This window comes from Carassius carassius, chromosome 14 (assembly GCF_963082965.1).
Source record: "Carassius carassius chromosome 14, fCarCar2.1, whole genome shotgun sequence".
NCBI classification, from domain to species: domain Eukaryota; kingdom Metazoa; phylum Chordata; class Actinopteri; order Cypriniformes; family Cyprinidae; genus Carassius; species Carassius carassius.
In genome coordinates, this window is record NC_081768.1 from 5,388,461 (window position 1) to 5,401,187 (window position 12,727).

A 12,727-nucleotide genomic window follows, 5' to 3' on the forward strand; every position below is an offset into this window, starting at 1 on the left:
ATAACAAGTAATTTGCTAGGGGGACATACAATATTACACAAAAACATCTACAACCTGAATAGCTTTGTGTTTAGGAGGTCTAATAGTTAGTTGGTTAGGGTTAGCTGGTAACGGCTCTGGTTTAGGCGTGTTCCAAGGCCACGCCTCTTTTCCAACATCCGGGACCTTTAGCGCGAATCTGGAAAAAACACCTCAGACTTTCAGGAATGACCGTTAACAGCGTCTGGCGGCATTTCCCGCCATTCACGGTCTTTTGTAAAATAAATTAAACTGGTGCTAGCGGTGGTATGCTGCTTTTAAGCGTCTTATGAATTAATGTGAGCCGTTTTCAGGAGAGCTTGAGGTGACGGACAGTGTCAGTTTGTGGCTGTCACGCAGGCACGCGCGCTCTCGCACAAACGGAGGCGCGCACGTGACACGCGCTCGCTCTCTCTAGTCCGCGGGAACGCGCCCGCGTCCAAGTCAGAAGTGACCCGAGTCTCGAGCGAAACAGTGACGAACAGAAACGGTAAGAAACCGGCATTTACGGGAACCGACTGTCATGAAAGCCCAGGCAGGTCACTACATTCTAATGTGTAAATTAACGGCACGAGACTTGAGTGACATTTACTCACTTTATGTCTTTGAGGACAAGCTAGCAAGCTAACCGCTAACTAGAGTCATAAATATTGAATTTTACTTAACGTTAGCACATTTATAATTAATAATAATTACATACATTTAGCTTTATGTGGTTCATACTTAATCTGTTTAAAACTGAAGCGCGCTGGTTATATATTTGTTTTCAGGCAAATAAGTGCTTTAAGTTAACGTTAGTCTGTCACCCAGCTGAATGAGTGCTGGTTTATATTTAGCCCTTAAGCAGAAATATAAATATAGATTTTCATTTAACTTGTAGGTTTATTTACATTGAAATGTAATTTTGAGATCCTGGCACATTCAACAAGGGGTTATATATAATAAGACAAGCATAATATCGTACGCACAATCCTTTGTAAAACTACTCATTTGTTTATTGAAATAATTTGCTTGTTAAATGTCGTTGTGTAAATTATTTTTCTGACTAAAGAGCATGTTAGAACAGATGAGGTGGCTTTATTTAAAGAATCAAACTAATTAGTCCTCCGTGCCTGTGATATTTCTCTGCTTTGTCACGTTATATGATGAGGTTCGGTTGTATGTCTGGTGTTAATCAGCTCTGAGTCCAGACACACATGACTAAAGCCTCTATTTGTGAGTGTGTGAGATAGTGTGAGAGGCCAGGTCAATCTAACCTACATTTGAAATGTTTTATGAAATAACACTAGGATGCAGAGTTAAGTCAAATAGACCTGCATAGGAAAAAAAGGTGTCAATGCAATTTCCTCTGCTGCGTTCTGTTAGATTGCTTTATGTTTCAACAAACGGGTCATTAAGGTTATATTTTACACAAATAGACCACCTTTGTGAGAAGAGACCATAAACATCTCATTCAGTGTTTTCTGCATGCACAGTGAAGTTGCTGCTGACATGGGGACGCCAGGATCAGGACGAAAACGGGCCCCAATTAAAGACCGCTTCTCAGCTGAGGATGAGGCACTGAGCAGCATCACCAGAGAGGTAAGAGCTGTTCGCCTGAAACCCCTGTTTCTCACTCATGTCATCTTGTGGCTGGTGGTTTCCTGTAACCACAATAAAGGAAGCATTCACCTAGAAACTCACCCTGATGTTGTTGTTACAAACAAAACACATCTTAATTATGCATTTAATGCATATAAACAACACAATCGTACAGTGATTTTGGACTGTTAAACAATTCAAAAGACAAAGAAGTCAATCTTTCTTGGAAAAAAGACTGAAATTCAGTCATTGTTTGCCCTTCACCTGTAGCTTACAAATCTCATTTGCAGTTCCACATGCATTTTTGGTTACATGACACAAGAAGCAGTGGCTTTTGCTGCCTTTGGTGAAGTTATGAATATGGGACATTACAAAGCAACATGACCCAGCCCAATTAATCTGCAATGCAAAGTAGCAAACTTTTGCATGTTTTTGCATAGACTTTTTATTTAATGTTTTATTTTTTATTTTTTTTTAATTAAGCTTCACAAGCCTTATGTAAACAAAACTCTGGAGATCACTGAAAGCTGATGACTTTCAGTTCAGTATGTGAGTCAGATGTTGATTCTGTAACCGCTCTTAGTGGATTCAGTATATTTGTGTAGCAGTGTTTTCCCATCATTGTATGCATTCTATCAAAGCCATTGGAGAGTACTTAAGGTGCTGTAAGTGATTTGCTTTTTTTGAAATACCACACACAAAATGTCCTAAATAGTTGACAGATATTACAGGAATTTGTGTACCTGTCTCTGTGATAGCCTTAGGCTCTATAAACAGCAAAGAAGACTCAGGGAAGCAGCCAGCACCTTGTAATCAGAAACACTCTCCATCTGTCAATCATTGTTCCTGTTTGGATTTGCTGACGTTAAAGTTGCTGGCATGTCTTTGAAAGGTGGTGTTTTGGAGAAAGGGCGTGTTGTTATGTATCTCAAATGGGGAATTTGATTCAAATCCTTAAAACAATTCAAATCTTAACTGAAGGGAATGTCCAAGATGAAAATATTAACCCTGCTAAGCCTGACGTTTGAAATAATATTTAGAAAAATACAACATTTGAAATGGGACAATTTGTTTAGATACTGTTTGAAGAATATGCGTTTGATGTTATTTCTTATTTAATACATCAGACTTTTATGGCCCGTATTGTTTGATATAATGATGATGTGTAGCTCATACTCAAGAAGGAAAAAAAAATGCAATCTGATTCAGTTGTTACTTATATGACCAAGTTGAAATATTTGTAATGTCAATCAGTGAGAATTTTCTAACATTAACAGGCTGCTTGCATAAAATGCATATACATGTCAGTTGTCATAAATCTATATTCCAATAATATGTCTTAAGATGTTAAAATGCTTTGTTTTATTATCAAAGCTCTGTAGCTCTGTGCTCATTGTGGGTGCAAAACTTCATGTACTAAAAATGCAAAAGGCTGATGTGTTATATTTGATACTTGCATTCAACATGCTTTTTATTAAAAAATAATGTATATATAATTAAGTTGCTTCAATCCAGAAAGTGTTTATCTTGTAATGTTGCTAACAAAATAAGTTATCTTTACATTTACCTTTTAAAAATCATTTAAGATTTCAGAGCAAAATGACATGTAGGTGGACAATTTTAGAATTATTCTAAAATGATTTTAGTTGCTAAAAGTATGACACCAGTCAGACACCAGAAGGTGTGTGTGTAGATGATGCTACATTTTGACAATGTTGGTTATTTGGAGGCCTTAGATATTCATGTATCAATGTATATGGAACAGTAGGCTTTATGGGGTTAAAGGTGAATGTCTGGGATCTAATCTCTGCATCTAAGTCTGAATAGTTTAGATCTGCATTATATTGTTGGTCAGTCCCTCATAGCTCTGTTGTGATGTCAATATGTTGATGTTCAGGTTCTGCCAGTCCGAGCAGCAGCTGATGAAGTTTGACTCACAGCTTGAGCAGGGAGCAGCCAGTTTGGACTTGTCTTAGATTTTTCAGCAGCACACATGTGTGAGCCCATCACTCTTGCAAGCAGAAAACTCTGACTGCTATCAGTGCTGTGCTTAGGGACTCTTCAAGTTGAAATTAAATCATATGACCCAAATTTATAATTGCAGAGCCCCCATGTGACCAAATGGGATGACTTTGTCGCTAAGCCAGATATAAAATCATAAGTGAGAGAATTTGGTGTCTGCATTCTTTTTTGTTGTATGTATGCCATGTTCATTACATAACCATAACATATGCATTTCTTGTTGCTATGATACAGCTTTAGCTAAACCACAGCTTTGTCAGCATGTTAATTATAGTACTGGCACTTAATATGTCAAAACAAAAACAAAAAAAACTAGATAAACTAGGCAACCTCACTTATCAGTTAGTCAGCTTTTTTTCTTTTCTTTCCATTTCTATTGTTTGCTTTTCCTTTTTTTATATTATTATATTTAATATATTATTATTTTTTTTATTTTATTTTTTCTCTCTCTCTCTCTCTCTCTCTCGAAGCTGTTTAAAATAAGGAAAGATGATTGCAATTTTTATTTTGTATTGACTTTAAAACAGAGATTTGATATAAATACCAGGACTTTTCTGCTACAGTTTAGTAAGGGAAGGAAAAACAAGGGTATGTTTCTGATATACAATTTCTGTTTGTTCAGTCTGTAACATGAAGGAAATGAAACACAGTCGTTTCCTTCTGATATTGTCAGTGAAAAAGCAAATGAATATGGACCATATAAGGATGATTTAAAAGAGGAAACTGAGAAATCTAAAGCTACAGGGTGTGAGTTGAACTGCAGAAGTGAAACTGCAGCCAGATTGAGGATGTTTGTTAAATATCTAAATATTTAAAGATGATTTATTTGCGCACTGAGAGAAGTTTGGCATCTTGTCCTGTGCACTGCTGGAGGTCATGTACTTCTCAGTCAAACTTTTATGGAGTTTAGAGAAGCTGAATTTCTTACTGGTTCATTGCATTTTGACGCAAGCTAGATCTACTGTATCTAGAAATGCAGGAATCGCCCCACCCATGCAGTCCAAAGATTATGAGTCACAGTCTACCTACAGCACACATCAAACTTTGCTTGTTTCGTTGAACCTGCCTTTGGATCCACCCATTTTGTGCCTGCTGTGGAGGAAACTCCCTAATGGTTAAAAGAAATCTCTGTTAACCGAAAGCATGCCGTTTGATTTGTCTGTGCATGGTCAGGGTTACTGGGGCTGAATTTGAGCCATGCAACCCCTTGTTGAGGTCACTTATGTTACTGCCCAGTCTTGTCACTTTCAGAGGGCAGTGTTTTGCATGGTCCATTAGCCTCAAAGAAACAGAATGAGATAGTCCCCTCATCTTGGGGTATCTAGGACAAGGTGTGAAATTTCTTTAGCTATTACATGGATTGCAGTGCTCTCTGTTGAATGTGAGGTTGAAATAGGTCAACGTACTGTATTACTTCTTTGCCAGATGTAATATTCAAAGTGCACACCTTATGCAATGCAAAAATACTTGTACAGGAAATATTTTTGTTAATCTATTTATTAATTGTTTAATTTGTACTAGTGCATTTGTGGTAATTCAAGGAACACTCCACTATTTTTATATATTTATATTTATTGCAGCCGTACCATGCGTGCAGCAGGCACAGATATTACACAGCGTCTGAAAATAGTCCCCAGTTAGTTTGTGTAGTTTCAGCAAAGTTCCTTGATTTATTACGCCAGAATGAGAGCATAGTTCCTAGCCATATCGTCCTAGAAACATACACCTGCTGTGGCGTATTTGTGTATAATATGAAGAAATGGTCAAAATTTCCACCACTAAATTCCACGCACCATAAATTGATTTTTAAAATCAAACCCGCCCCGCAATAAAGTGCCAATTTCTTTACCCGCCCCAACCCGACCTGCGGGTTACCCAATTCTGGCATTGGCGAGTACATGAACCCATATACCGATCCGATAACATTTTTTTTAAACAAGACCTAGTTATGACTGCTAGTTTTGCCTAACCGCTGCACGATTCTTCTTCGTTGCTCAGAATGCATTGCAAACACAGGAAGTTGTGCTGTGTTGCCACAAGCAACCCCTGTTTTGAGCAGCGAAGAAGAAATGAAAACGCGTTAGCAGTAGGGCTGTAAAAATTGCTCAAAATAGACGTTCAAACATTCCCTCTAAAAAATACATGAATATTCGAACTATTCGAACATCTGGTTGCGCATGTTGTCAATGACGCGCATTACGTCAATAACAGGACAAAATAATACAAAGAGACTTAACTACTTGTTTTTGTGTAGGTAATATGTTGTCATATATGTTTAAACTTAAATAGACTATCTATACAAGGAAATCAACTAATGGCCAAGACTGCCAATTTTTGTGCAAGCAATTTAAGGTCGCTACTGTTGCCCCAAATATAGCAGGCTTCATTCAGTGATTGAAACAAATATTATTAATATTAATTGAAGTTTTACAGCATATAGAACTGACATTGAATGCTCCGAGCGAGCTGTGCTGTGGTAAACATGGAACTTTTCCTTGACATGAAACGATAAATAATCAAACCTCGGATCCATTGCTTGACAGAACTCCCTGAAGCCTGTCCCATCCGCGAAACTGATCAGTCTCATGTCCTTACAAATGAACGAAATTATTTATTTATTTATCGTGTTGCAGACAAAGAGCTTGTGGCGGGCGATGCAAAGTAACGTTAAAGCTGAAGTAGGTAACTTTTGTAAAAATGTATTTGTGAAACCTGTCATTATGTCCTGACAGTAGAATATGAGACAGATAATCTGTGAAAAAATCAAGCTCCTCTGGCTCCTCCTAGTGGTGCTATTGCCATTTGCAGAAATTCATCCGCTCCCGGTAAGAAACAACCAATCAGAGTGTTCAAGATTTACAAATTCTATATAATAAGCGAGTACACCATGAATCCATTTTCCAAACCGTGTTTTTAGCCTGTCCTGAATCACTAGGGTACATCTATAATAAGTGTTTATATTCGGACTATTTTAGATTGCTTCGGGGGTACCGCGGCGGAGTAACCCGGTACCTTTGTGATTTTTCATAGACATAAACAGAGAGAAGTAGCTCCGGCTACAATGTTCTTCCCCTAGACGCAAGCAGTTCTGTTTATTAACCGCTAGAGCGTCAAAAGTTACGGACTGCAGCTTTAAGTGTCAAGACGTGACTGTTTAGCTGGAGTTCCACACATTATGCCATGCTCATTTGGGTGCACATTTTTGAGATGTGACCTCATGTTGCTAGTGGTCGAATGGTATGCTAACTGTATCTTAAGTAGCTTGCATACAACTTTATCTCGCGGGTCAACAATTTAACCTCACTTTCTCTGCTGCGGTCGAGTTGGGCTCTGCACTTGCTGGCATCTTCCATGAAGACACGTCAACTTTCAGCAGTGATGCTGTGCCAGACAGTGCGACTCCTGTGACCTGTCCCTGAACCCTCAGGCGTGCTAGTGCGCCCACTCGCAGACAACCACGCCTCTAGTACCGCCGGCGTTTTTTTCCACATTTTTTTTTATATTCGAATATTAATTTTCACCTTCGAAATTCATTTTTTTTTAACTATTCGAATACATATTCGAATTAAGAATATTCGTTGACAGCCCAAGTTAGCAGTATGTCCGCTGTTTAGCAGTATTTCAGACTGGACCAATCAGACAGTAAAACGGCGATGCCACAAGTACTGGCACTTCACTACCAAGTCGGAGCTGAAAATTAAAAAATGTGATGATACCAGCGTCTCTGTAGTACCAGTAGTAAGTTACAGACTCCCGAGTATATTCGGTACCCGCAGCTGCGTTCAGTCGCTTCCGTGTAAGTCTAAGTCAGGGGTAGGCAAGTTCGGTCCTAGAGAGCCGCAGTCCTGCAGAGTTCAGCTCCAACCCTGAAAAAAACCTTTATCTACCTGTAGCCTTAGTAATCCTGAAGACGTTGATGAGCTTGTTTAGGTGTGTTTGATTATGGTTGAAGCTGAACTCAGGACTGCGGCTCTCTAGGACCAAACTTGCCTACCCCTGGTCTAAGCGCAGGGCTCCAGAATGTAGCCGAATATATACTAGTGTCTGTGAATATTAAACTGCAAAATACTATTTAAATATTACTCCTGCAAATTCTACATCTCTGTGGGTGAAGGGTGCAGATGTGCGGGAGCTCGCTGTTTTGTAGTCTCTGTCGTGTGTCACTATATGAGGACACGGACGCATAAACCGTCACTTCATGAGAATTTACCGTTTCATTTGAGAAAACTGTCATATCATAAACACAGACACTCAAAGATCTTCATGGCAACCCATCAAAATAAATGTTCGGTTTAACGTGAGTAAATTGACAATATATTAAGCTACTGTTGTAGCCTACAGTAGATTTAGCTATGTCTCTATGTAGTAAAAATAATACGTCTCTATTAATAATAATAATTTTGCCTAGACAGTTGCTTGTTTTTTATTTTTGTTGTTGTAAAGAGATTATCTGATTAATATATCATTTTTTATATTCCTAGACTTATTTGTTGCATTTTTTTATACAGTTATATTGTAAAACTAAAATACCTTTTTTAGTTTGCGGTGTTAGATTTTTGGCTGCATTTGAAGTTCTTTTTCGCTTAAGAAAATAAATATTACTGTCAAACTCATGTCAGATAATAAAAATACTGTAATAAATACAGTAGTTCACCATGTATTTGTTCATGTTTAATTAAGGGTTCAGTCTGAAGCACACCATTAAAGGTGCCATCTGTCATGTCTGGCAAAAAGTCATACTCCACATTCCATACCAGATGGGGGCAGTATGCCTCAATAAAGTGAATTGGTCTACTCTAGAGTAACAAACGAGAAACGGCATAGTCTCTATGCTCCGCCCCTACCTTCACAACAACCCTACAGCCATAGCCGAACCCTAAGAGGACGTTTTGCCTCCAGAGGAACGTTGGGTGATGTCAAGTGATTTTGAAACATTACATTTTCAAGCTACTCCCCTTCACCTTTACCAGTGAATATTCTCCTATTCGTTTTGTTCATATTACATTTTGAGTTGTATATACACATTATTTAAATTAAATTAATTTGACAGACAGCATTCTGTCAACATCATTGGTCAACATCAGACAGCTGATGTTGACCAAGCTAGCGCCAACCAACGTAACCAGAGCTGCCAACTCTCAAGCATTCTCCGTGAGACACACGCAATTGACTCTTTTCACACGCTTTCACGCCACACATCAATTTTCTCACGTACAGAAAAACCAAGAAGCAAAGAGGACACGGAGACCAACAGACTAGACAGAGCAGGTTAGTTATGATATAAAAAAATGGCTAAGTTATGGCTAGCTAATTATCAAACGCAGCTATGGTTAACCATCGCTAACATTAGCACGTTTATCGAACAGCCTTCGATACACTTCTATGTTATAACTTCCTGAAAAAAAATACACAAACATATAAAACAAACTTCTAGCGAAATACTAACAGCATCTAACTTGCCAATCCAAAAGAAATTGGAAGTTGCAAGTTCGGTGTCGAACCTCATTTCTTTCAGGTCCAACAGTTGTCTCCAGCGATTGAAAGCAGTGCCGATGTTTACTCTGGTTCGGCTCCTTTTCTTATCGGATTTGATTTGTGATTCCGAGCGCGGTTGTTTCCCTGTAGCGGGTGGTGGTCTCTTGCCAAGGGCTTCAGTCATCCTTCCGCTCTCTTCCCTGAACTGAAATGAAGTAGTGGGCTGTACTTTCCACACGATTGAAATCAGGTTCAAGTATGCCCACAAGCCGTGCGAGTTATTCGTGTATTGCAGGTTGGCTGGTGGTTATGTTGCCCGCATACCGCCTCCCATGGCCGAAACTGGTATTACGACACCTGTCAGGCCGGGGCTAGTAATGCTAATGCTAATTAAGGTTGATATCTCTGCAGCACTATAACTTGACATTTTTTTAATGACATCATCGCCCTTATTTCTTCTCATTCTTTTGATGCGTGTAGGTCATTTTTTGGATATTTTTACCTCAATTTTTGCACATGGCACCTTAAAATAATTCTAGCAATTTACACAGGGCTAGAAGTATATACAGCTGTATATACAGATAAACACCCAGGTATCGGATCAGTACTCTGTATCGGCCGATACCCTGAGCCCAGGTATCGGAATCGGTATCGGGAAGAGAAAAAGGGTATCGGAACATCTCTAGTAAAAACATTAGTTTGAACTGTAGAGTCTTATAAAAGCTTGTATGGTTAAAGTAGGTGTTAAATGATGATAATGAACCAGTGCAGATATAGACACTTTGCATTTTATTGTCACCTGCAGTAATACAGTTGCAAACATTTCCATATGGACTATGATAAGCTTATTATGTAGTCATGCTGTGTCATCTCATTGGTCTGTTCGCCTATGGAGCACCAGTTCTGCAAAATACAGAAAGACTGTCTCTCTAATAAATGCTATGTTGGAGGTTGTGAAGTAAGTGTGTCTCCCCCCGCTCAGATTTCCTGTTGCAGTCTCATGACGGAGGCTCTGCTGGTCTATAGATAGAGCTGGAGACAGTGGTCTCAGCTGAGCTGCTCTGGTGAGCGAGTCAAACTGTCAGACAGCTCAACAGGTGCTGAACATAAGAATCACACACACACAGAGCCCACCCGCTCTAACCTCACCATGTGTAAAGATTTCCTGTAAGCCTTGTTTAAATGTTTGCTGTCAGGCTGCATACTTTGCAAAGTCACTGTCCCATCTGTCAAGGCATATTTGTATTGAAGTGTAACGTAATTAATTATTATGTAGGGTATTAGGAAATGCAAGCAGGTCATATTGCATGCATGTCACATGAGGAATGGGATAGTCAGAAATTGTCCTGCATTAGTTCACCTGGAGTGTGAGTCTGGTGTGTCCGTTAATCTTAAATTAGACACTGCTGCTGAATCGCATTTATTGTTTTTCATCTAGTTAGAGACGTGAATTAGACCACCCCCATTGCTTCAGCCACAACCCCTCTCTTACCAAACCCGCCCTCTAAAAACATGTCAGCCAACCTGATGTCAGAAAATGCACACCCAAAGATTAAAAAAAAATCTGAAAAGTGTGGGCTGCTGTATTGCAAAGCCCAGTTTTGTCACAGAGACAGGTGTGGTTTCCCAGGACACTCTTTTCATTGTTTTGTGTCAGGCCTCTTGAATGCCTTCTTTCAAGCCGTTAAATGTTTTCTTAAACAGTCCAGTGAAGTTTAAGGGGGATGCCCTCCCAGCCATGGTTTCTCACTTCTTATATCATGTCCACCCATGTATTATGAAGATGTTGCTTTCCCAACCATGGTTGCATGGAAAATATGACTGTTCCCCACTTTTTTTTTTTCTTATGGTTGTTTTTGGGCATTTATTTATAGGACTGTAGCGAGACAGGAAAGTTGAGGGTGAAAGAGGACCAATGGAATTGAGACATGACTCAGGTTTGAATATGGGTCCCGTGCGCCAGCTGCTCTTATATATATCATCAGCATGTACGCTATCCACAGCTCTGACGTCTATTCATGTTATGATTGCTGACTTTTGAATAGGGGTGCACCGAAATTTCGGCTGCCGAAAATTTTCGGCCGAAATGGCATTATCGGTTTCGGGCCGAAATAAAAAAAAAAACAGCCGAAAACACACACACACACACACACACAGAGCCTATTAGTGCATAATATCAATGTAGCCTTCAGTAATGTTTTTCATTGATGTTATGGCAGTCCACATTGCTGACTTGTGCGCGTCTCAAGCGCCGTCTTTACGTTCGCCCTAATGCCCGTTTAGTTGTCGGTGGATTTGCCTATATTTGGCGTTGAAAAACGGATCAACGCCAAATATAGGCAATTTACTAACGATTCAATGAACACTTTGCCTATGTCTCAAAAATCGAACAGGATTTTTTTTTCACAAAAGTGACAGCCCTATACGAGAGGACACCAAAGTTGCAATATGTAACATTTGTTCTGCAAAAATCTCCAAAATTGTTGATTTTTTTGCACAATTTTTAAAAAACTATTTTATTTGATGGAAAATAAAACTTGAAGAATAATTATTATTTATATTTATTGTAAAAAATATTTTATGTTTTGTTATGTAACTGTTAAGTTATCTGAACTGTTAGTTCAGATCCATTAAATCCAAGCAATATATATATATACATTTTTAAAAGAAGCCATTTTCGGCTTCAGTTTCGGTTTTCGGTCAAGTGCATCCTAAATTTTCGGTTTCGGCGCAGAATTTTCATTTCGGTGCATCACTACTTTTGAACCATCAGCGTAAAATGCCAATAACAGTGGAGAAAGCAGTGACAATACACTTCTATTTCATTCCAGTTCTGTATTTTAAATATATACAATACTTAGGGTTGGCAATTTTATTGAAAAGAATAGCATTTTTTGAAATTGTTTTAACATTATGTCTTTACTGTAACTTTTGATCAATTTTATGCGTATATTTATTGATGATTCTTGGCTCATTTTGAGTTTACCAAAATAACCTGCAGTGTTTTAGTGAATGAGTAAAAAGTTGGTTTTGTAAGGCGGTGAGTTATCTGAGCGATTCATACAGGACATATGCAGAATAATGACTACTTTTAAAAAAATTGCAGGTCCAAGATACCATTAAAGAGTAACTAAACTCTAAACCAACTTTTTTTAGTTAATGATCTATAAGAATGGGGCTTTATTAGTGCTGTTCATTGATTCGAGTAACTTTTTTGACATTTGAGTATAAAGTGTTTTAATTCTACAATATATGGTGTAAAAACGTGTGATTTTTCTTATTGGATGTTGCGGTGGCAGGTGACGTAAGCAGTTTCCAGCTCACGACGCCCCTTGGTACGAGCTACCATGCCCTTGGCAGTATAAAACCATCAATATCACTGTAGTGAGTCAGGAGCTGGAATTGCAAGTATTGGTAACGACCAGGATAGACTATTATAGCATCTATTTAGCATAGCAATTATATAGTTATTTAGATCTTCAAGTTAGCTCAGATTTATCTGTATTTAGTACAGTGGTCAGGATGGTACGGAGGTGTGTTGCTAGTTGCGACAGCACTGCTGGACTGCATAGTTTACCAGCAGACTTTAAAATTAAGCGCCAGTGGTTGCATGCACTTGGCCTGGAAGACC

At 38.7% G+C, this 12,727-nt stretch overlaps 1 protein-coding gene across 8 annotated transcripts in view; it reads left to right on the forward strand.

Annotated features, from left to right (window-relative positions):
• The first annotated feature begins 172 nt into the window (after positions 1 to 172).
• Positions 173 to 12,727, forward strand: part of lrrfip2 (leucine rich repeat (in FLII) interacting protein 2) — a 32,600-nt gene continuing 20,045 nt past the window's right edge. For 2 of the 8 annotated variants that reach the window (XM_059565794.1, XM_059565795.1), the window contains exons 1-2: positions 174 to 508; positions 1,494 to 1,599. In XM_059565794.1, coding sequence (XP_059421777.1) covers positions 1,510 to 1,599 — 90 coding nt within the window. In that variant the 5' untranslated portion in view covers positions 174 to 508; positions 1,494 to 1,509. Of the gene's footprint in view, positions 509 to 1,493; positions 1,600 to 12,727 lie in introns of all 8 variants that reach the window. The other 6 variants (XM_059565800.1, XM_059565801.1, XM_059565796.1 and 3 more) reach the window with 5 other exon arrangements.